The sequence below is a fragment of the Motacilla alba genome, chromosome 4 (assembly GCF_015832195.1).
Source record: "Motacilla alba alba isolate MOTALB_02 chromosome 4, Motacilla_alba_V1.0_pri, whole genome shotgun sequence".
Lineage (NCBI taxonomy): Eukaryota > Metazoa > Chordata > Aves > Passeriformes > Motacillidae > Motacilla > Motacilla alba.
Window position 1 is genome coordinate 72,361,390 of NC_052019.1, and position 25,246 is coordinate 72,386,635.

Consider the following 25,246-nt stretch of genomic DNA (forward strand, 5'->3'; position numbering starts at 1 on the left):
GCGTGTGACCCAACTTACACCATGGAAACAGACAGACCTGTAGCCCTGGTGCCAAAGGAAGCGCAGCCTTCCCCTGGCACCGGGCAGCACGGCTGTACTGCAGGTGTGGGCAGGTCAGGTCACCCCCGTGCGCGTGCTCCGATGTCACCTCCCGATCAGACGCATCTCCTGCTGCTCCTGCACACGCGGGACTCCCCAGGGGGAGGATGCTCAGGAAGGTGCCCAGCTGCAGACGCTGAGGGCTCTGCAGGTGCTCAGGCCATGTCAGACAGGTCTGGGACAGACCCTAATCCCAGAGTGGCAGCGTGCCCAGAGCACCATTTCCCGCTGCTATTGCTGTTCCCTTCTCCCAGCCATCTCATTAGCACCAAACTGGCCTTCCCAGGCCATCTCCAGTGACAGCAGCCTTTGGCAAAAGCACGGCAAACGCTGTCCCTGAGCACGCACTGGACACAACAGGGCATCGGTAGTCTCAGTGTTTCTCCTGGCTACCAGTGGGTGCCATGTGGCTCAGCCTGAATGCAGTAGCTGAAGCTGAAGCAGTTATTCACAAAACTGCTCTTCAGAGCCATCGCAAGAACAAAGCCTCCGTGCCACAACTTTCCACCTGAGCAGTGCGGTCCTTGATAAATGCGGGGGTTTGTGTAGCTCATCCTAGACTGGTGTAAGATCTGACTTGGCTTGGCTTGTGTCCATGTACGGGGTGAAATCTCTGTGCCCTAAGCTCCGCAACAAGTAAGAGTGTATTGATGGGAGAAAACCTGTTTTATGTTGCTCCTCTTGGGCCCCAAATGCCCTTGTCACTGTTTTCACAGTTGAACTCTCCCATTTTCATCCCCTAGAAATGCACTGTGAGCCCCTTTACCTGGATTAGCAACCCTCTGCTCCCAGCTGGTGCTCAGTGCTCACCAGGGGCATCTCTCCTTCCCCCTTCTGGCCACGGGCTTGTTTCATTACTTGGGGCTCACATCACCTCTGCACATGCGCCTCAGTTCCCCTTATCCCTCGGGAGAGCCCAGCTGCTCTCCCCAGAGGACACACTGCATTTAGGGATGTACGGCCAGGGCCCAGTGGGAAGGCACGTCCTCCCTGCTGTCGGGGGGACACAGCACACTGCGTTACTCCTGACTTCTTTGAGCCAAAACCTAGTATTACTCTCCTTTCTCTAAGCACAGCATTTATGGGTTTATAAATCAGGACAGACTGACATCAAACATGCCCTGAGAGTGCCTCGGAGCATTCACAGAGTGCCAGCTGGGCATGTGGCTGGCTTGGGAGGAAAGGGCCTTAATTACAAACAGCACAGGAAAAATTTAAGGAAAGAGGAAGACTTCTTTCAGAGAATTCCCATAGTTCTAATGCACAGATTCCTAAGTATAATGGAAAAATTTTATCCATTATATTCTCCTAATCCTTCAAACACCTTTCCTTTTTATTGTAAATGTTGGTATGAGAGGAAAAAACCTTACTGAGCCGCCGTAATCACAGAGCTCATCAGTCCCGATGACCTATAACCACCTGCTGGGGCACGGCCATGTCACCAGAGGGGACCGATGGCTGCTCCTGTGTGGGAGCAGGTGGGCTGGGAGGGGCATTCCCAGCATTCCCATCGCTGCCCTGGCCACTTCACTGGGGAGCCTTTGTCTAGAGATGTTGTTTTAGTAAAGGCATGGCAGCAAATGGCCTGTGACTGGTTGTGGCTGGGCTGTGGGAGAGACTCCAGGTTCGAGACAGGCACCCACAGCTCCCCAAGGGGGCAAACGGACGGGAACAGGGCAGCGAAGCAGCCCTTGGAAGAGGGGGTGCCCTCAGACATCCTCTCTGTCTCTCCTGGGTGAGCAGTGGGGCACTACTCAGAGTTTCTGGGGGATTCCCAAATACAGGGGTGCTCAGCTGGGCTGGGAACATCTTCCCAGAATGGAGTGATATTCTCAGCACCCTTGAGCACTGCTCTGAGTGTTCAACTCTAAGTAACCAATTTTCTTTTGGATCATAATATGCTTATTCTGCTCATCATTTTACAGCCTTTCCAGATTTTAGTAGGTTCTATGTTTTACTAAATTGTAAAATAAAGTATCATCCATCTACCCGAGTACAGAAAGATACAAAACATGCTACAAGCTCCTGTGCGCTTTGCTCAGTTCCTCTCTGCTCAGACAGGCACCAGTTTGCACAGAGAGAGGATGCACAGTTTGCATCCAGAGAGGGAACTTCTATTTCACACTGGTAAAGAATTTCTGTTGTTCCACTGAAAAAAGGTGATAATGAACTCCAAGAAAATCTAATTCCCTTTTCATTGGATCAAGCTGTTTTACACTGCTGCGTGTGGCCTGCTGGACTAAGAAATAAAGACAGGGCAAGGCTGTGTGAGAAAACTGCAGACAGAAATGTGTCTGAGGAACAACCATTGCCTAGGAAGGAGCAGTACCGAGCCCCAGAGCAGCCACGAAGTTGCAGCAGGGAAGCCCTGTCCTAGGGAGGCTGTCACCCCATCCCCAAGCTTGTGTTCACAGCCAGACGTGTCATCTGTCCTGAGGCTGCAGGCCAGGGACACTACTCCTCTTCCTTGGTCACCTGTCCAGCACAGCTTGGAGCCTGGCAGGAGCTGAGCCCACCTGAACTGCAGTGGTTGATCTCATGTGGCATTTGCCCACCAGTTCCTAGAAGTTACAGAATTCTCTTTGGAGTGACTGGGAGGGGACAGACCTGTGTGCACCCACAAACCCTCTGTGACAGGGAGCAGCATCGGTAACCATCGCTGCCACTTGCATTACCTTCCTCGGAGCCTGTGTTTAAAGTGCAGGAGGCTGTGACACAGCCGGCCCTCAGTCAGTGGTCAGGAAATGTTCTGGCTGGCGAACACCTGGCCAGTTTAAAATGCAAACAACTGAAGTGTTATGGGGGTTTTGTTAATGCTCTATGGATCTATAGTTCAGAATGCACTTAAACATGCAAAAACTGATTTCAGAACAAAAGTAATGTTGAATTATGGGAATTCAGTAAAAGGATTGGAGGCAATGAATGTTATTTTGGATCACTTATCCTCTCTCTCTCCTCACTGTCTGCCTCTCCCATGCAGCAGTCACATCCAGCAGCACGTGTGCTGTAGTTCTTCCCAACTTTTGAAGAGCTGTAGGGGAAAACGGCTCCCATCCCCTGCCTCCCTTTGGATAATGTTGTGTATAAAAGAATTAACGTGCGCAACTGCTTACAGGCTTTAGAGCCCCAGCTTGGGCAGGGCCTGGGTGGGCACATCTGAGCATCCTCTGAACTGCAGTTGCTGCAGTTTACCACAGGTTTGCAACAACTCACCCTGGGTGACTGAACGAGCTCGGGCTGACACAGCTCTGGCCGGTGACAGCACACCTGCCAGGTGAGATAGAAACTCACTTTCTAGAAACAGCTTTCCCAAGGTGTTTTCACATGCCTTTGCTGTTGGTTAGAGGAGCAGAGCCCAGTGAAGTGACACGGAAACCAGCCTAGTTCTGTTCACCTCATTCTGTCACCGCCTCCCATCTCAGAGCCTCTGTGGCTCTGGTCACTTATTTACAGCATCACCTGACTCTGTTCTGTCAAGTATTTGTGCTGATCTCCTCCAAAATGGCAGTGGAACCACAGCCTGGACTTTTTACCACATGCCATGTCGCTGTGGAAGAACACTGGGACCTCTCACTTAAATCTGCCAAACCAAGAATGCCATTTGAACGCTAATCTAGATAAATGTCACATAGAATTGATCTGGATTAATACGCATATCAATATAAACAGAGGTGTGGGAGTTCACCGTGTGGGGATGTAACCTTTGTGCGAGGTGTTTTTTCGTTTCCATCCCCTTTTGCTGAAGAGTGTGTGAATGCAAACGCTTCCTCGGCGCTGCGTGCGCGTTACCCGTGCGAGCAGCTCCCATACAGCGATGTATGTATGTGTAAATTGTGTGAATGTAAATATAGATAGGCCATATGTCCCCAAAGTCCCAAAAGAGCATCTGATGTTGATATGTAGACAGTGTGTTAAGGACCTTCCTAATTAATAAGCCAGATTAAAAACCTCTTGGCAATCAATTAAGATTAATGACAGAAGTCATTCTGTCTCCCCCTCCGCCCGCGTCTCGGGCTGTGAAAACCCTGGGTCGGGAAACTTTAATCCTGTTATCTGCTGCCTCCTTCATCTGCAAAGCCTGGAGATTAGCTCAGCGGCCATTCCCGAATCCCGGCCAGCCGCTCGGACAGCTGCCCTGTGCCGCCAGCTCACAGGGGAGGAATAATCTGGGCAGGGGAACAGGCCTGGTGCATCACTCTACTGCAGCTCACTCCGTGAGAAAGGTGTTGTGAGGATGAGGAAAACAAATGTGCTTGTTGCTTGGGAATCCTGCGCAGTGAAACACTTGGTGATTACCAGCCCCTGCCCCGCCCAGGGAAAGGTTTCCTTTGGCTTGGCTTGGGAGGCTGCACTGCTCGTGTGCTGGCAGCAAAGCTGTGGGACACCTATGGCACATCCGTGCTGCCCCCAGCAGTGGCATTCCTTTCTCCACAGGTGCTATCCCGTGCCACATGGCCTTGGAACTGACAGGCAGGTTGGTTTCTTCCTGCTCTTTCATTCCTACCAATGCTCACAGAGGGATGAGTCCCGAAGGCTCATTTAAGAGAGCAGCAGACTCATCTGCACCAAGGGAAGCAGTGCCAAGAACTACTGCCTACGTAGTTGGGAAAATATCCCTGTTTCTCCTGACACCAGCACAACATCCTATCTTCAGCAAGATGGTCCCTCCCGCTTCCACTGACTGACAGCAAATCTGACTGCCAGGAGAGCCACTCTAGTCGGGATGGGCACCTGCCAGGCAGCCAGCCAGACCCTCCTGAAAGCAGCTCAGGCTACAGGGAGAGGCCATGACTCCAGTGACCAGGAGCTTCCTTTTGGAGGGAGCACTGCTAGCCACATCTTGCACGTGCAGAACGTATTAGTTTTGTGTTGTGCAGAGTAACAGTTTAAACAGATGTCTGTGGTAACTCTGCAGCCATTATTAGAAAAGACCTTTAAAGCAGGTAAATACTAACAGGCTAAAATAAGTGTCTTCCTGTTTAAAAGGCTGGTTTGTACATGGAAGTACAAGGTAGAAGCATTCTGTAGTTCTCCTCTCTTCTGATTCTTCTAGAATGAAGTACAGTCTTTCTTTTACCACTGACTATTTCCATCCCGATAGGACAAAATCTTCACTACAAGTGCCACGGGCTATTTGCGGACTTAAAGATGTTTGTGTGCATAAATGCACACAGGAACAGAGTCTCAGCCACCATCACATTGCAGCAAGCTCAGACAAAGAATCCAAACTGCTGATGATGCTACACTATGACTTGGAAAACAAACACAAGGATTTAGAGGAAAAACCAGGCCCCTGAGGCTGGCGCTGTGCCCCTGTGCCAGGCTATGTTACTGGGCAGCCCCAGACTCCTGGGAAAAGAAGTTCAGTTCAGGCCCTTGAACACTGAATTGGTTTATCAGAGTAGCCCGGGCTGCTGCGGCTCAGTCTTATTTGCCCCTTTAATAAAAAAAAGGAAGGAAGTCTAGCTAGGAGCACAGACACAGGGTAATGCATCATTTATAAATTACCTTGTTAGCGCAGAAAACACCACATGGCTCTGCAGCCGAAATCTCCTGCTGCGGACTTGCTCTGTTTGATGGGAGCCCTTCAAAAGCGCTCGTGGCTTAATGGAGGCTGTTTGTGGGGCCCTCGATCCATACCTGCTGTCCTCATCCCTCACTGGGAGCCCGGCGCAGCTGCCGCGGCGTGCAGCTGTCTCTGAAGTGGCTGCGTGTCCTCGGCCCCCAGCACAGCCAGCCCGCGTTGGATCTCTGGATTTGTGCCTGAGGCGAGCCGGGGAGCAGCTGTGTCCAAGCCGTGCTACCTTTAGTGCTGCGGCCCCCGGGCCCCACGTGCCCCGGCCTGCCCCGCGCTCCCGCGGCCGCCACACAGCTGTGCCCGCAGCCTGCTCCGTGTGCCCACACCTGGGCGCTGCCCGCCTCCGGCAGCCGCGGCTCCCGGGGCTCCAGCCTCCCTGGCAGCCTCCTGGAACGGCCTGCCGCACGGCACAGGCAGGACAGCGCGGGGAGGCACGAACTGCTCGCTCTGCTTTGATACTTCATGCCTAAACTTCAGCTGCCTGATCAAGCACTCGAATTCAGCAGTGAGATCTTTTACAAATGGAACTGACAAGTTCCTAAACAGTAACAGGAAGATGATGAACTAGAACAACTCCACGGCTGTGTGTGTGTGTGTGTGTGTGTGTGTGTGTGTGTGTGTGTGTGTCCCTGTGCACACACGTGCACTGACACACACCAGGGGCCCACCGTGGGATCTCCACCCAGTGTGTTATTAGGAACAAGGAAAAAGATACCATTTTCTTCCCCAAGACAGCAAACACTGCGCAGACAGAAACGGCACTCTGCAGTGACACAGGTCACATCTGACCCACCGCTCCTTTAGGCACAAATATTACTCCTTTTCCCTTGAGCTACCACTCTGTTGTTCACAAGCCAAGGTGCTGGCCAGTGTTGCTCCTGACAGGCCCAGGGAAGGCAGGTATCTGACTGCTCAGTGGCTCAGCAAAGCCTGCCCCAAGGGCAGTCCTTACAGTAACTCCCTGCCTTTAGAGGCAGAAATGCCTAAATCAGGGCCTGATTCACACTTTTTTAGTCTTTTAAGGCACCACTTCTATGTTCATCTTTACACTGTATTTACCTGTTAAACTGTATTGTGCCATGTATTTTTGTGTGTAGATTGCTGTTGTTATTGCTGCTCCATGTCACAACAGTGCCTAACCTGCCACGGTAACAACGCTGACAGCTGTATCCAGCTGTGCTCTCCACCTGCAGCAGGGCACTTGGCCATTTAACTGCTTCCAACACTTGCCTCACCTTAGTCTCACCTCTTAATCCTTTTGAACAGCACCAAACTTCATCCCGGGAAAATAATCTAAATTCCCATTGCCTCCCATTCGACCACATGTAACTCCCTCCCCTTCAGCCCTCTCATCCTTTTGTGTGGCCTTCATGTTGTAAGGTGCATAGACAGTGCCCTGGAGTATGTGACAGTGACCTGCTGCCATCCTGTTTAAAGAAAAGCATTTGCTCCTGTGGCTCTTCCCAAGTGCCACAGACAGCGAGCTGAGTGGATGCAGGAGATAAATACTGACATTCAATGTGATACTTTCCTGAGGAGCAGCAATCAAAAATACTTGATCTGGTTTCACTATCAGAGGTGCAAACAGCAGCGCTGTGCCCTCAGCAGTGTTTGGGGGTGAGGCCCCTTTTTCAGTGGCCACAGATGTTCCAGGAGAAAGGACTGTCTGAGAAACACATTTCCTCACCTTTTTCTTCTGTGAAAGGTGTCACTGGTGTGGAATTGCAAAGCTCTAGGAAGCAACTTGCATGGACGTTATTGTCAGCCTCTGCTGTTACAAACAGCTGGGTCTGAGAGCGATTTGTGTGTCTGTGACAAGAGTTTACCCTGCATGTGGCTGTGTTCCTGCTCTCCACCTGAGCACGTACCACATCCAGCACCCCTCCCTCTGCCTCCGGCAGCCCCATGCCAGTGCCACGCATCCAGGCTGGTGCCACAGCCCTTTCACCACACAGAGCGCCCGGTGTGTCACCCTTCCCTTCCCTTCCCGCCGTGCCACTCCGGTGTCCCTCTGCCCCCCGCGGGCCGTGGCGCGGCCCCTGGCCGGCCGTGCGCGGCGCACTCACCTGGTCTCCTTGCTGAGGCCGCATCAGCGAGACTCTGTCGTACTGGCGCCGCAGCAGCGCCCACAGCGCATCCAGCCGGCCCTGCGGGGACACAGGGCTCAGTCAGGGGCAGCAGCACCCCCACCCGCACGGCTGGCCTGCGTCCCCTGCAACCGCTGCGGTGCTGCCCCTGCCCGCCTGGAGTGCCAGGGAGGGCACTCACCTGCCCGGGGAGCGGAGCCGGTTAGGAGCATCCCGCTCTGCACACATGGTTCCAGACCTTGCCTGTGTGTCTGGACATCATGGCTTCAGGGCTTTCTGGGGCTCAGAAAGGACTCGCAGGTGCTTGGGAAGACAGCAGTATCCAGAGTCCCAGCTACACCTGGGTGTTTTCCTTCTTAACACCTAACGGCAAGGTATTTACAGACCTACGCTCTGCCTGTAGGCAGTGCTTGTGCTCTGTTGGCAGGTGACTCAGAGCACCATTCTTATGAGCCAGATAGAACAATTCGCTTTTTATCAGAATTCTTGCATTACATTGTTTTATATAATTTTTTGCTTTTCTTGGTTTGCCATGACAATGTGTGTTTAAAACCTAGTGTAGCAGCTACAAAGTGTGCAGTTTTGGGTTTAATTAGCTCTACTAAGCCAACAAAGCCCCCATAGATTTTAATGCTCTCACTGTACAATATGTCCCTTTTTAAGAGGAGGCAAACAGAATGTGGCAGTAATGATCAAGTATTGCATTTAGGGCTACAAACTGCTCCTGCCACTCCTGCTGAGTAGGTGTTCCCTTCGAGAATAGCACATCACACTTGAATGGGAACACTTGGAAAGTAACGCACAGCTCAGCCAGCATGAGGCACAAAGAATCCAGCCCTTAGTAACAAATGGTACCACAGACTGAACACATACCTTGATTGGTGTGTACCACTTCTGCTGCACGGCTGGTGAGGTAGGCTTTCGTTTAGGTGGTTTAGGGTGAAAAGGTTCTTCTGGTTCTTCTGGCAGTTTCACCACAGCATTCTTTGCTTTTTCCAACCTGGCCCCTTCTTCTGTGGAGCCTTTGTCGCCCCAGCGCACCTGAGGAAAGGCAGAGTTCAGGTGTGAGTGCACTTCAGGGCAGGGAAACTGCTGCAAATAGCAGAGGATAAATCTGGAAGAGGTGCTGGATAAACAAGAGAGGAGGTATTGAGGATAACACTACCTCTTCATTATGGTAACAATAGTCTTAGGTAAATGTCTGTAGGTAAGTCTCAGTAGTGAAAGAAAATCCTATCTTGCCCTATCCCGTGGGCGACGGGATCTGTGAAATCTTCTCTAAGTAATGATATAAAAATACAATTTCCACTTATTTATCCTAAAGTACCAGACCTTGATCTGGCACCCATGAAAGGCAAGACTTCTGAACCCAGGTCTCCTAACCCAGAGTTTTCAAGAAGCCTGGTGTAGATTTATTGTGATGCTTAGGGAAGTTTGAGCAGAAGCTCCCTGAACCTGCTCAGGTTTCCACGTGGTCCTGCAGGAAGATACACACTGGAGTAGTGCAGGTGAAGCAGTCTACCCTGCCTAAGTGCATGCAGAACATGCAACACTGTGTATGTTAATGTTAACTGTGTATGTTACAGTGCTCCAAGTGTATAAAATATATATAGAGTTGAAAGAGAAGGAAACCAGGGTTATCACTGCCAGGGAGACAGACACGTATTCCCACTCCCATACAGGCTGCACTCACTGCGCTCTGGAGATGAAAAACATGGAAAAACCTCCCTGCTAAGAGGAATAATTCACCTTGCTGCAGGAATCCTCTTTCACCTTGCAGCAATCTGAGCAGGGGTGTTTGCTGTACTGCACACAGAAACGAGCCTGGACAAGGCTGTTCCCTTCTAATCCAAAAAGGAACAGCTAAAAGACTGAGAGTCTTTAGTGAAAGTGGCCTGGATCATTTCAGCAAAACTTGCCATCATCATGCCATTTGCTGTCATCTGGCCTGCCAGGAGGCCCCTGTACACCTGTGTCTTTCACTGTGATCCATGGTACTTTTATTACAGGGCTTGTCATGTGGCTGCTGAAATGTATTTTAAACACTGTTAAAACCATTAGCTGGTGGATCTCTCACTGGAAAAATTACCTTCTCCTTCAGACAAAAGCCAATTCACCCAGAAGAAACCAGAAGTGGTGGAGTCTGACCACCCAATTTTGACATAAAAAGGAATTAACTGTAAGAGGTGGGGTCTGGCAATGACATCACAAAGCTTTAAAGCAATGCCAAAAGAGAGAGCTAGGAAAGCAAACAGCACCGCCCAAGCTATCTGGGATTGTCACAGAGGGGTGGAGCCAGTGGGGAAGGCAGGAGTGGATGGGTACCTGCCCCAGCCCAGGAGTAGGAAGTGCAAGGGTGATGGTTCAGTCCCTTCCCCTCTCCAGAAAGGGAAGCTGCCAGAGGAATCAGGCTGCTGAAGGAACGGCAGAAGAAAAGAAGCCAGAGAAGCAATAAAAACCAGATAATTCCACTGCCACATGGACTGCAAACATGGAAGAAATGTCATGACTGGGCCAGCACGTGTGTCACTGGCCATGGCACAGAAACCACCTTTACCAGCCAGGTAAGAAAAACCTCCCTTGGGGTGTGTTCTCTCTTGCTTCTGCCCCAGCTCCCCAAAAGAGCAGCGTGCTCTTCTGAGCCAGGGAGAGCTGTGAGGCGTGTCCTGCTCTCCCAACAGCCTGAGCCCATCTTCCCAGCCCGTCCCAGACACGGCAGGGCAGAGGTGAAGCTCCCCACTCAAACCCAGAGGCACTGACCGTCAGTGCCCAGCCAGACCTGTCACTGCTCTGGGGTCTCGGGGACAGACAGAGCCACTGAGCCCCACAGAAGGGGCCTCTTTTCAAGGGCCCATGATTACGCTGGCAGGAATTTCAGTTGGTTAACTTCTTTAGCCCTTAGTCCTGCACAAAATTCCTACCACAGATGAAAAGGTTTTCTAACCTAATCATCAGTTTCTACCCTCGTTTGCATTTTTTGCCATGGGCTGAACATGTCTTTCTTTGTGGTCCTGATGTCACTTGTGTTCACGAGGTTTCTGCTCCATTGTGCAGGATCCCATTTGGGAGCCCCTCCTGGAGGCTATCATAGTTTCCCTCAAATCCAAGCTTGTAATTCTCGATGTTGGAAAGCGTTTCCTAGTTTGCTTCTGAAAAACACTGCACAAAATGTTTGCTTTTTGTGAAATCTGAAGCTCTTCTAAATTAGCAATTCTGAACTGCTGAAGAAAATGCATGTAAGCGACACAGCTTCAAACCTGCATGTTCTGCCTCTGCATTTAAAAAGTACTCGAGCAAAGCTGATTAGGCCAATACCTTTAAAGTTCCATCAAGACACCTCAGTATGGCCTAGGTGGGTGCTTCAGACAGAGACAGCTTCCTGGACTGCAGTTAGGAAGTGCTTTGCACATTCCATATAGGCTGACTTGACTACAAAACCTGCCATAAGGATGTGCCCATAAGGATGCACATTCTTCATTCTGTTTTAATTAACATGATGCTATCGTGTCTCTTCAAAGACAGGCTCTGTTGTCGCTGCGAGTCCCTCTGGGATCAAGCCTCTCCTCAGCGTCACCATTGTCAGCGCATTTGGCTGGCCCACACTTGGGGGACTTATGTTTCACTGTAATTCCTTCCAAAACACGCAGAAAAGGCTCTCACTCTCTCTTTCTCATTAGCGTGATGGAAAGAGCATGTCTTGAGGCAGCTATTTAAAGTCCCAGTCAAATGGAACTACTGAAAGCTGTTCTTTCAGAGGCAAGGTCAGAATTGTTCGATATGGTAACGAATTTTCCAAGGCTTATGCCAGTGGGAAGACAAGCACACATTATGGCCTTGTATTTTCAGTGCACTGTCAAGTCTTTGTTTCCACACTTGCAGCCTCAGAGCTCTCGTGCTTGAGGGAACTGCCATCTCCAAATCATACCAACCTCCATCCTCTTAATTCCCCCAACTCCTCGTCCACCGTAGTAGGAAGCATCCACCGTGGGCCACTTCTTGGAAGGCAAGGGCTCCTGTTCTTCTTCCTGCAAGTACATTCAAATGGTGTTTACTTTTAAAAAATGCTTCCACACCCACACACTGAATGTCTTTTCCGTGTATTTCACTGGAGTTCCTGGAGCGTACCCTGTTGGTTGTGAAAGGGGTGCAAACACTGAGGACAGCAGAGCCTCCAGTGCATTACTGCCCGTAAGAGGGAGAGGAATTCCCTTGTAAGGGGAATTCCTCAGTGTCTGGAATGACAGAGCAGGGGGAAAACGCTGCCTAAGTCCTACATTAATCCTTAGATGTTGGAAGCTTTCTGCTTTCAGTGCAGACTGTGGAAAACAAGGCTATCTTGGAATGAAGGCCCTAAGTGACTTTTTCTGTGGATCTGGGCTTAATTCAGGCCACACTGAGCTGAGGCCTGTGGAGAGAGCCAGAGATCCAGATCTGTGAGAGCAGGGATCTGGACTTTAGCAACCCTGTTCTCCACTGAAGGCCCCTCCCCCATGGCAGTCCTTTCTCCGGCAGCACTCGGACAAGGAGCCGGACACGCAGGGCGGAGGGAAGCACAGGAGTGGTTCCTTGTGAGAGCAGTGTGGTAAAATGAGCAGCATCAGACCATACCTCTTTCGGGGCTGACGGAGGTGGAGGGGGATCCTTGATGACCTGAAAGAGCCAAACATAGGAAAGAATAAGGTGCTGCCCTGGCAGCAGCCAAAGGCAACACACCACGGTTAAGAACGACCTGTTTCCACCCGAGCCCCCATGACCGCCAGCGAGCTGGCAGCCTCTGCGGTCCGCTCCCCTGAGCATCCATCAGCAAGGCCTTCTGGAAATGACCACCATCCGTCTGCCAGACCTGCCATCCCTGGCCTGCAGACACTCTGGGCAGACGTGTCTGCCACCGCGCTTCCTGGCCGGATGAGCCTCAGCCGCTGTGAGGAACAGCCAGTGCCGAGACCCCCCCCAGAGTCCGTGAGCAATCCCGGAGGAAAAGCGTCCGAGGCCTGTGTGAAGTCCTGCACAGCCGTGGGCCGAGCAGCCGCTGCTGCTGCCGTGCTGCTGGGGAGTCTCTGGCCCAGTGACAAGTGTGAAATTCCTTCTGGCAGCTCAGGCTTCACCTCTGGATGTCCCGGACGCTTCCGCAGCCCTCACATTTCCCACCTCCCAGCTCCATGACTGTGCAGTGCCTGCACTGCAGTCACACTCCCACACTTCTGACACTGCTCCGGGTGAAGCCCACTCCCGGGAGCATTTCTTACACCTCCGTATCAATCTCCCTACAGTCTGTTCCTGTTCCCTTTGTCATATCCACACTGTAAAGCTCAGAGAATGCCCAGCACTGACAGTCCCAGCAGGGGAGAGGCAGGCAAGGGACCCTCTTCACTGATTTGGCTGAAAACAGAACTCACAGGCGTTCCTCCATGAGAAAAGCAGGTTTGCAAGCTAATCTTGGTAAGTTTTTTGGTGACATTGGGCCATATTTTGGGCATGGGTATTGCCTGGAAATGACTAAAAAGTACACCATGAATATCAAGGAGTCCGTTCTTGCTATGCCTTGATATTACACAAACACATGCAAAACTGTGCATGCTGACAAACAACTCAATCTAATACAGGTTTTAAGTAACTTAATTGAAATGTGCCTTACTTTATTCACTCTGTGCTATTTAATTGTAGTACTTTCAATAAACACTGCCTATGAACACTACCACTGCAGAAGGTCAGCATAATACACGAAAGAAACATATTTTTCTGATCAGTAGAGTTTTCCATCTTGATTTATATTTCAGTTATCAGTGCCACCCAGATAGTTACTACTGACTGCTTAAACAGGCTGTGGACCTCCAGGAGTGCATAAAGGAATTCTGCCCGATAGGAGAAATAACTTATGGCACCCCTGGAACCAGTTTTCCACAGCCCTTCAGGTTTAAGTTACAGAAGGGCTCATGTCAAGCTCAGAGTGCTTTGGGTGGATTGGAAAGTAACCTGTGGATTTCAGCTTTGAGACATCCCTTTGCTGTTAGGATGTTGCAAAACCATGCCAGACATTACTTTTCTTTAAACAGCTCCGAACACTTTTTCTTCCCAGTCATCAGGAGTTTCCAGCATACTTAACAGAAAGTAATTGTTTAATTAGTGAAACATTCCTGAGAGCCACACTGGAATCATTACCCTGACTTTACATGAAACAGCAACACAGAGGGATTGTGGGACAGATCCTGAGAGGTAGTTGGATGCTGAGTAGGATTTTCCAAAGCCTGGAGATATTTAATTCTCATTGAAAGCAATTAGGAGACTGGAAACAGTAGAGCAGCACTTTCTCTCAATGAAGGGACACCTTACTTAATTTCTGCCCTTATTTCCGTTTCACCATTTTCCGTTGGGATGATGGTCCCTAACGATCATCCCAACATGGTCTCTGTCTCTGTCAGGCCTGCCAGCTGTACTGGAGAAGGTGCTCCCAGGTGGATTTGAATGCACCCATATGAAATGGCACTGCCCTTCCCCATCTGTAGCTGTGCCACTCTGAAGCCTCACATGTGTCTGAGCACAGACAGCTTTGCCCTGCAAACCTCTCCACGATGAGGGATGCAATTCCTGCGGGCCCTAAGCCCATTGGGGATGTAGGAATCACAGCTCCCACCCTGGACAATCAAGGGAAACCTGACTTGTTTGAGCTTACTGTGGCTTCCTAAGGCAGTAGGCAATGCCAGCTTTTGCTCATCTCCTCAAGTGGAGGATCTAATCCTGTGCCAGCTCCTGAACTCGCTAAAGTTTGAGGGGAAATTCAGTTTAAAGCCAAGCAATCCATTAATTAGCTGTTATTTCTAATGGCTTCAGAAAATGAAACTTGTTTTAAAAGTGACAGTGGTGTGAGAAAATAATCTGCTTTGAGTAGCAGCTCCTCACCCTGCTGACAGCACTGGAATGTCAATGCCTGCATCCTTATGCTTCCACAGGCTCTCACACTCACACACTCGAATCACACGTGCACACACAAGGATTCTTTTCAATCGTGTGATATTCCAAGTGAAATCAGTAGAAAGCTGTTTATGAAAAAGAGAAATCCAAGGCACACGTGCAGCTCTGCATGGAGCAGCACACAGAACTGCACAGAGGAAGAGCTGAGTATTGTAATTTCACTTTCCCCAAGCTGGATTCAGATTGTTTCAATGACGAAGCCTCTGAATAACACTGCTGTCTTATCATCCTCATGGAGAGATGGGCTGCTTCCTCAGTTTGATCGGTTTTACCATCGGCCTCTCCGGGCAAAGCTCCATCTCATTTAGCGAGTCACAAAGAATGAAGGTTTGAGTTTGGAGAAGAGCTGATTTCTTTTTAAAAATCATTTAAAAAAAAGAAGTTGGTGCTTGAGGCAGCAGTGCCTCTGATCCACTCATTAACACTTCTCTTCCGCTCCATGATGTGGGCATTAGGAGATGTCAGCACAGAGCCTACAGCCAGCTTGTTGCAATCATATGTTCCACAGCGAGGCACAAGTGACAGAACTGTCACAGTGAAACCCTTGACAGTGGGGGACGAGGAAGGAAAAGGAAGAGGAGTCCCCCTGCCCCACCCTCTGAGTGTCCAATGGACTCACACCACAGAACGTTGTGAGACTGAGCCCCAGCCAGGATGGAGCCGGGCCCGTGGGCAGGGGGAAACACACCCGCCTGGCTACAGACGCTTGTTCTGCCCACAGCACCCTGGACCTCTCTTTTCCATCAGAATCTGACTCCTGTGCTCCTGCTCCTTGTTCCAGGAAACCAGGGAAGCAGAGCCAGAGGAAGGGAAGAGCAGGTCCTGCCTGGCCCTAATGCTGCCTCTCTCCTCAGGGACACTGCCCTCAAGCCCAGGACTACAAAGCCACAAGCGGCCCTTCCAGGTGACGGATGTCCAAGCCTCATGTGCAGGAGAGAAAGGCAGGGACTGAGGGACAGCAAAACCAGAAGGAAGGATCAGTGTTCTGCAGCAGGTTCAGTGCAACAGCATGTGAGCTTGGAACTCAGCAGTGCTGTAGCAAAGAGGCCTAAGATTACCTTTTCTTTTGAAGTAACAAAATAGTATCCACAGGAGGTGGGAGGAACCACAGAGGGCACAAACATTTGAAGAACTATGGTTTTATAAGGCTGAAAATTGATAATATAGAGCTATTCACTGGCCTGCTTCATGTAGGAATTGTAACTTATGAATCTGGTTTATGAATCAAGGTTAGATTTTTTTTAAAATGAGAAAACCAGGAGCTTGCTTCTTACTGATTTGCAATGTTCCTTTTCCACAGGGAGGCTCTTCGTACGAAACGAAGTGGAAGTAAGGTGATTAACAGGAAGCTTCCTGGATTTCTGTGGGCCCTGTGCTGTGGAGAATGAAAACGAGCGAGGCTTTTTGTTCTCACCTCAGGAAGCCCAGCCTGTGAGGGTGCAGATGGAGGCTGAGATTTCCTGCCCTTGGACAGCCAGGGTCCCGATGGACCCCCCGGGTCACAAGGGCTGAAGTACGGTCAGGTGAGAAGGCCACTTCCTCTCTGCCCCACATTCCACAAGCCCCAGACAAGAACAGGAACCCAGACCAGGGAAGCCATCTCCATTTCCAAGTCCTCCATACTGTTCTTGAGCTGGATGAATAATAAACTTCCCTGCTCCCCCGGAGAGGAATGGCAGGAGGCAAGTGACCAACACTGCTGCTGCTGGGGTGAGGATAGAGAGCGCACTCAGATAAAGAGATGGATGTGTGCAGGGATTATGGAAAAAAATAGGGATTTCCAACCTGAGAGCCCATAATGGACTACAAATACCAATTTTCCTGAGAGCAGTTTTAAAGTGGTCCTTGATTTCAGGGTAACATCTGCACACCATTAAGGCCACCCCACTCCCAGTAACAGCACCATGCTGGCTCCTGTGCGTGTAACTCAGACAGGCGGGGCCGTGCCCAGTGGAGCCCCCAGTGCTGGAACTACTCTCCCCAGCCCTTTCCTGGTTTCCCTCAGGATCTGTGCTTCCCACCCGTGGCTCAGGGTGCAGGGGCTGTTCCCCAGGGTCCGTACTCACCACTTTGCAGCAGAGGGGCCAGAACCACCAGAGCAGGCCGAGCGCCACCAGCAGCAACAGCACGAGGACGGCAATGAGCGCTGCCACGCCACTGGACTGCGGAGACAGCAGGGACAGCGTCAGTGCTGCCTCCCCCGCTCACCGAAAGCCAGCCACAGTTCTGCTCAGCTCAGGGCCTTCCTTCTGATGTAGAACTCGTACAACTTACAGCCCTGAGATCAGAATGAGGCCCAGCTTGAGGAAAAGAGAGAGTCCCTTGCCTGCTAGGGAATGAGCCGTCAGACACCGACAGGGGAAGTCTCATCCTAAGCCTGTGGATAACACAGAGGTGCCCTTCTCCTCCGTGAGGACCCAGGTCTCACACATGGACTGGGGAGCATGCAGGAAGGTTTTAGGGCGCCTCTATGAACAGTACACCTGTGAGGCTTGGGTGCTGATCGCCCAGACTCCTGCACAGACTGTGGCACGCTGACTCCCTGCAGCCTTGCTGCGGGAGCCTGAAACTGAAGGAGGGAGTGTTCCTGCTTTCAGCAACACTTGAACTACAGCACTGAGCAGTCCACCTCCCACACCTCCAACCCACTTCCTGGGGGTGTCTTTATTCCTACACTTCAGGCTTTTAGAACAACACTGACAGAGATACAACAGCATCTCTAGGAAAATAAAAGTTATTCGGACTTCAACTGGGAAAAAAAGGAGAGACCCAGAGGACCACTAAGACTGGAACACTGAGTCAGGAGTCCCGACCCAGAGGTGCTCCACTGCACATGGGTCTGGAACAGAGCCATATCCCAGGTGCAGCGAGGCAAACAGGTACAGTGGTGCCTGGGTGCCTAATGCTGTGGGATTTTATTTGTTTGCACTGCAGAAACGTGTTTGTTGGGAGGCTGTAACTTGCAACTCATCTCCCAGTCAGCCATCAGCTGCTCAGCTCCCAGAATTAGTGAGCAGTTCTAGCAGTGACCCATTTCTTGAGTTGCCCATCTGCTACTATGGAAACAGCAGTTCTTGTGTGGAGCTGCCTTTGCTGCAGCACAGGCCAAGAGCAGAAAGCAGAAAGAGACAAAAAAGGCTGCTGAGAAGCTCTTCCTGCTGCCGTGCACATGTGTACCCCTCTGCTTCCTGCCAGGACAGGCTGTGAGCACAGAGCAGCAGAGCTGCCATGCAGCTCCGTGGGAAGGCCGTGCCCAGCACCTCGCTCTGAGCTGCTCTGCGTCAGGGCTTTTCTGTTCCTCTCTGTGCACTCCTGGCAGCTCTTACAGGGGCACCGTGTGCTGCCCTCTCTGCAAGGGCTGAGTGCAGGCAGGCTGCAGCAGCTCCTGTGCTGCACAGCCCTCAGCCACCCTGCTTGGGCGTACGGCTGGCATGCTGCCCACCGACAGGCCCTGAAACAGAGAACTGCCATTTGGGCTCTGTGTGTGCCTTCGGCTCCCAGCTCAGTCAGGCTTCCCTCCTCAAACTGCAGGGCTGCACTGGATCTCTGATCTCTACAGCTGCACAAATGGTGAGGTTTTAAGTGAATAGAATAAAAATGTCCTTTTTTCTCTTTTCAGTTACTGATCTATGAGCAAAGAAATCCTGTTGGGAGCAATGCGTGGTGATGGGCAAAAGAGATTCTCTCTGTGCTCCACGCCCAATGGAAAAGCTGCTCTCCAGTCACGCTTGAGGTAAGACACATTTAAAGGCCCACGTGCACAGCACGTGCTCAACACAGTGGGCTCGTGTCTCCCTCCATAAATTCCAGCTGTCCTGTGTAATACAAAGGGAACTAAAGGACAGCAAAAATGTGAGAGTAGAAAATACATGTGTTAAGTTGGAACAGTCACTGGCAGCACAAGTGTGTGGTCTCTCCCAGAAGCAGTTTTTATCTCTTCTATAACCTGTGATCAGACTTAGCAGGATGTTCACGCTGCCTCACTCCCAGGTGTAAGTGGGACACTCTGGCCTCTGCTTAGACAGGCTGTCTCCCCGGATGAACAAGAGCTGAGAGCCTACACTCCTCACTCAGGCCCCAGAGTTACAGAGCATTAGCCCCTCTGCCGGCCTGTAACCTCTCTCCACACACAGGCGCAAGGGCCAAGCTTGTGCCCATCTGCTCCCTCCAGTCCTACTCGGGGAAGAGCCATGCCGGAATGGGACCCAGCTGACTGTCACGCCTGGCGCTCAGGACAGGTCTCTGAGGGCAGGGAAGCCTCCCAGTACTTGGAAAGACACAGCTTTGCACAGCAAAGTGGAAGCAGAGGTTCTGTGCTCTGAGGTCTTGCAATGGCGAAGTCCAAAGAGAAACGGGGTGTGGGGATTTTACAAGGAGTTACAGAAGTCATTCACTTACACACTCGGAAGCAGTGATGGTTAACGAGCTGGACATGAAAGACTGGCCTTCATTTAAACTCACCAAAACCTCCAGGGTCCTGCCAAGAGACAAAGAAGAAACATCAGCAGCCATGGAAGAGCCAAGAAAGGCTCATACCTGCTCTACCTAGAGCCTCTGCTCCACAGGGAGTGTCCTCAGAGGGAAAACAGAAGCCTGTGCTTGTTCCTATTTGGGAATAAGTTTGGTCTCCTTGACAAAGAGCTGTCCAAGTAGAGAATACCCCTTCCCCATTCCACAGAGCAGATAATACTCCCAAAAATCTTCCATAAAATACATTGAAGTTCAGCTGTAAAAGTAGCATTGTTTTGTCTGTTCCGTAACCATCTCCTTAGTCACACACAGACATTATGGTTAAAGATGTCGGATAATTATAAATGGTCAGGACTTGCTATAAATAGCCCCGAACACTGCATACAAATAGTATGCGGTTTACATTTTACAAATTAACCCTACAAGAAAACAACACATGGTGGATGTTAAACAGAATAAGACTCCTCAGCTTCTCTGGCTTGGATTCCCAGGATTCAGACAGTTTATGTTATGCATAGATGTAATTAAATAAAAATGTAGATATCCACGAACTAAAATGATTAATCATTTACACCGTTCTTATATGTCATGAGTTTCTATTCTGGCACAAACACTGCAGTCAATATGGAGTTCAAAGCTATTTTAGCTAATTTGGCTCATTTCTTCTTCAGTTATAACAAAAAATCAAGTGAGTTGCTTCCACTAAACTCATTTTTAAATGATCTCTGTTCTGAATAATTGATCCAACAGAAAGAATAACCCTAATTTCCTTCTAATTGGAATTCACTGCAATAAGTGAATCAGAACCAGTGAAAGAACCAAACCTATTTGATTCCCTTGCAGAGCAATAAATCAAACCACAGTTAAACTCTGGTCAATGATGACTTTTTTTAAGATGCAGTGCTTTTTATAATTTTTCATTCCAATTATTTGTTTTGGCATTGTAATGAGGAATGCTGGGGGAAATTCCAGCATGAGGATTCTGCTCAGGTTTGGCCATACACTCCTGGAACTGCAGGGCAGGAGGGTTTCCTGCCTCCCCGGGGGCAGAGGAGGACCCCCAGGCTGAGCTGCTCACACGCTCCTGCAGCTGCCCCACCAGCCCTGTGTGCCCTGACAGCCCTCTGAGTCCTGCCTGGAATGCCACTATTGAGGAACGATGCTGTTTTGGGAGATAGTCTTTGCCAGCACATGGAGCAAAACGGGGACACAAAGCACACCTGGATAAAACACGTAAGCCACACTAAAGCAAAAGATCATTCCCCGGCATCCTGGGGACCCTGGCATGTTCTTGAGCTCACTGGGTTGTATGAAACATTCTGTAAAACAGCAAAGATTTCCCAGCGGGCTGGAGCCCATTGTACTCCTCGCTGTTTGCAACACAGTAGCCGTTCCTAGCTGTAATAGGTACCAGCCGGGATTGCATGTCCCAGCCCCGGTGCCGTGTGCCACGCCGTGCCCGCAGCTCTGCGGCCCCGCTGCCGCTGTCAGCCCGCTGACAGATCCCAGGGAGCAGGCTCACTGAGCAATCAGCTCCAGCACGGACACGCTGCGGGAGGGCAGCCCTGCCTTCCCACTCCCACCCTGATACACCGCTGCAGGGATGAGCCACTGGAGATGTCACTGGAGCTGATCATAGCCGCTCCGTTCTGGAAGCCACAGAGTGAACTCACACAGATAATTACCTCATCTTCAAAAGGATGAACCTGTCAACACACAAAAGCACTCCTTCCCTGAGACTGTCATGGCTGTTGGGGATACCCAGTACATCCTTTCATTTCTTGAGCAGCCACCTGTTTGCTGGGCTCTGGCTACTTGTGATTCATACAAACACTGCCCCTCAAACCGGGAGTCCCAGAAAGAGGTGTCCTGGTTCGGCTGCTCCTTCACACACGGCTCAGAGACAGACGCGTACACAAACACATCCTAGTGTTTACCAGCAACCAGCCACGTGTGCGAGGCTTTTAGCTCGGCATTCTGCCGAAACTGAAAATATTCCCAGATGAAAATGACAAGCAGCAGCCATCCCATTTCTCGGGCCCCTGCATTTCCCACTGGTGACTGTCACTGTTCTGCAAGAGCCGAGACCCCCCAGTGGAGCTCAGAACTGTCCGGTCAAGAGAACATTCCTGTCCCTGCAGCCAGGGACACAGCCCTTGGGCACAGCCCTGGCTCGCTAGTTTTGTACCAGCACAGATCCCAGCTGAGGGCTGAGCTCTGGAAAGCTGCCTGAATGGGATATGTCCTCAGGGCCCCTCAAATAAACCCCCTCTAGAGCTGGGCAGTGTTGCTGCCGCAGCGCCCCGGGCCGTCCCGCAGAACCATCCTGCAGCCCAGCACCAGGAACACGCAGAGCTGAGCGGCTTCTCCCCATGCAGGTGGACACACAGCGCTGCAGGGGCCAGGCTCCAGGGAATGGCAGCAGAGCCCTGCTCATGCCTCCTCACAAGCCCAGCAGCGCCCACAGACAGTGGCTTTCCAGGGCTTTGAGGGAGGGTGCTCATTCCCATCCTCTGCTCCCTCCTGACACCGCACTTGAGCCAGGTGGAATCAGAGAGCTGGCAAAGGAGCATGAGTACTGACAGCGCTGTGCAGCACAAACCCTACTGCTCTGCCTCTGCCCTCCCGGCAGGCTGTACTTCAAACCCGCCTCACCGTCCTAGGAAAAACTGCCTTTCATTTACAGTTCACGGCCCTTCCTCCATGTGGAAGGGATTTTCCTATCCTTTGTCTGTGCAATATCACTTTCTGGATGGGAACCAATCCTGGAAAACTTAAGTCTGAAAAGAGCTTTTTAAAAATGTTCTGATTTCTGACCAAAGGTAACCACAAGACTCTTGCAACTTGAAGCTGCCTCGGTCCTGGCCCACTGCCCATCCTAATACACAATTTACCCAAAAATGTAACTTGAGGAGACCGAGCAGTTGCAATTCCTTCCATCCTGCCCACTGCTGGTTTATTGTGACAGCAGAGGGATGTGGCCCAGCGCCATATGTCCCTGCAACTCTGGTCTAAAGCCTCCCATTCCCTGTGAAATACAGCTGACATTTCCATCCACGGTAACCTATTTGCAAAGTATTCATTTGCCCCTTACTTTATGGGAAGCTACTAAAAGACTGCCATTTTATGACCCATTAAAAAAGATGAAAAAATTAAATACAATTGTGAAAGACATTTGCTGTAAGTAATAAATAATTTACCTCCAATTTTCACGCACTGAAAATTAAACTGGCAACTGCTCAAAAAGTTACTAAAATTACGGTGACAAAGGTACTTCAGAATCAAATGCCTGCACTAAAATAGCAAAAATGCGGTACATAGGAGGAAGGCAAAAAATAGGTCTGTGTATTTAAAGGGCGCTTTCCCTTCCAACACTGCCTTCATGAAATAATGGATAGCTTTATAATACGGGCTCCATTTGACCAACCTCACTCTGATGTCTTTGGGGACTGCAATTAACATTTACCCCTCCATTCTCCCTGACCCAAGCAGAGAGGACTCGTTCCCTGGGCTCTGCTAACAAACACTCCTGGACCACAAAGATGACTCTGCATCCAGGGACTCATCCCTGCCCCAGGAGGAGGCAACACACACAGGAAGGGATTTCCAGCCCGGGCTTCTGGGTGTGGTGCTCTTCGCAGACAGCAGCCCCAGCTGCACAAGGACAGGGACAGCTCTCCCGGAGCAGGGTTCCAGCCCTGCCTGTCCTGTTTGGTGCAGTGCCCCTATGCCACAGGCCAGCTGTGCCCGGGGAGCACTGGGACCATCTACTCAGTGGGAACTGTGCTGGGGACAGGACATGGGCTGCAGTTAGGAGAAGTGGTCAGAGGTGTTTTCCTCCCATCAGCCACACAGGCAAAAAGAGGAGCACTGACTATTTTCCTGAGGATAGCGAGACCCGCTCATCCTGGAATTCATCGTGGTGTTTGGGGATTCTGGTAAATAATGAGTCCAAACTCATCCCCCTGCCCTTCTTGGTGTAGCTTAGCACTGATATAAATTCAGATGATGGCTCTTCAGGACTCCCTCTTGTTACCTCAGAACCCTCTAGCTTTTCCAGCCGCATGTCCACTATGCTGTCTGTCTGGACTTGACCTTCCACGGAACAAGACACAAACTTGCACTGCTGGGAACTCCTGGGGAATGTGAGAGAACTAGAAGCCAGCGAGGCACTAGCTCTGATCTTGTGGAATCACGGGAACCTGCAGTAGCAGGGTATGAAACGTCATTATTCTGTTAAAGTAGACCATTAATCCAGCTCGGGATCCTGTGGCCGCTGCATGATGTGCAGCACTTAGTTCTGCTCACGCAGTCCTCGCTAATGCTCTGGGAACACTGTGTGCCCTAGGAGGGACATGAAGGACTGCGCCAGAAATTACTACTGATCTTAACACCACATCCATATGGCTGAGGGGCCTGTTAGCCTGTACAATTCATTGAGGATGTTTCCATCTGTGAATAGGTCCCATTATACCCTAATTGTGTCAGACTAAATGTACTTCTAAAATATTTGCAGAAGTTAATATTTATGACAGACATTAACCCTACTCCAGCCCTATTTCTGCCTTCCCCCCCACCTGAGTTAATTTCTCTGGCTATTCTGGAGGGGAGAGGTTGTCCCATGGGAGCACCAGACACTGGGAACCATACTGTCTTTTATTTTTGTGGGAACAAAACATTGGATAGGGAAACAAAAGACAATGCCTATATTAAACACTTGACCTCAGTGAGCAGGCAACAGGAAGAATCGGTGCAGGTGGGAGCAGTTCTGACCCCCTTGGCTCCCTGCCCAGGGCTTCAGGGGAAGACCAGCTGTTTGCAATGAGGGGTAATGCCAATATCCAACCCAGGTCTGGACTGGCCATGGGCACAGCAGCAATGGGGGAGTATTGCCTTCACCTGAGCACAGGGGCTCTGCAACGGTGAAAACAACAGGGAACAGGTGAAAACAGTCTGACCTGGAGCTGGCATCCTACCAATTGCTGAACAGCAGGAAGTCAAAAGGGAGAAGCAGAGGTGGCTTTCTTTTTGTCTGGTGCTGGGAATAGCTGCATCTCCTGCATCAGAGAGCTGTAGGCAAGGCTGGAAGAGGACTGAGCAGCTGAGAGAGCCTCATTCTGGGGGCTGGGACCTCCTGCAGCAGCAGGCTGCCTGCTCTTCTCTGTTCAGCGCATATCAAAGGACAGCTGGCTTCTGAGAGGTAACTGGGCTCTTTGTGCTTTTGCCTTTTCACATAGTGACCAGTGTTACGTGGAATGGGAAATACTTTAGTCAACAAGCTGTCTCTTAACTTGCCAGTCTCATCGAATTATCCTTTTAATTGGTCCCCTTGTCTCTGAACAATGTTTTTTTCCAAGTGGTATGTAGCCACCGTGTAGGTTTCAGACTGAGGATGAGGGTTGGAAAATTGGTCCTTTAACCAATGCTGGCATGCTGACACCAGCTGCCAAGCTCTCGAGTGGCTCAGCACTCAGCACAAGCACTGCCCCTTAGGTTAGTGAGTAACTCAGCTCTGTGGCCAAATGACACCCCTGTCTGCGTTGCCACAAAGGGTGTGCTAAGGCTACTTAGTGAACAGCACTACAGAAAGAGCTCAGTGTCACTTGTTAGAGAGAGAACAGAAATGCTCAACACAGCCACAGCATATTAATCCTTTCTTGAGTGACCCTGAAAGACATGCGAGACTGAGCTGCAGCTTGCAAACACTCTGTCTGCCTTTGCTGACAACAGCTTTTCTAAATTTTTACCTTTCTCAGCAGAAGAAAAAGTGACAGAACAAAAATCACAGTAGTAAAGGTAGCCATAGTAAGCAACAGCTTTTTTCCTTCTGGTTTTCAGCCACTCACTTCCAAGTTATCAGAAAACTCACTGAAGTTCCACACACCTTTCTCAGCATTTGTTCAGACAGGCAAAGGGATATTTTGCACAATTCCATGACCCTGACCAAGTTCTGGGCTTGTCTGACTAAACAGGTGATGATGTGTGTGTACCTGTGTGCAATGGAAATCACAGGGATTTGTGTACTCCAGTATTTGTGGGCAGG

General features: G+C 50.5%; 1 protein-coding gene across 1 annotated transcript in view; it reads right to left on the bottom strand.

The window, feature by feature from the left end:
- The window catches only part of ANTXR2 (ANTXR cell adhesion molecule 2), a 77,327-nt gene that overhangs the window by 17,142 nt on the left and 34,939 nt on the right, over positions 1 to 25,246 (bottom strand). Inside the window, exons 11-16 of the mRNA XM_038136784.1 lie at positions 19,132 to 19,210; positions 16,800 to 16,895; positions 12,373 to 12,414; positions 11,694 to 11,789; positions 8,638 to 8,805; positions 7,744 to 7,824 (exon numbers count right to left, since the gene is read on the bottom strand). Of these exons, the coding sequence (XP_037992712.1) occupies positions 7,744 to 7,824; positions 8,638 to 8,805; positions 11,694 to 11,789; positions 12,373 to 12,414; positions 16,800 to 16,895; positions 19,132 to 19,210 (562 nt within the window). The remainder of the gene's footprint in view (positions 1 to 7,743; positions 7,825 to 8,637; positions 8,806 to 11,693; positions 11,790 to 12,372; positions 12,415 to 16,799; positions 16,896 to 19,131; positions 19,211 to 25,246) is intronic.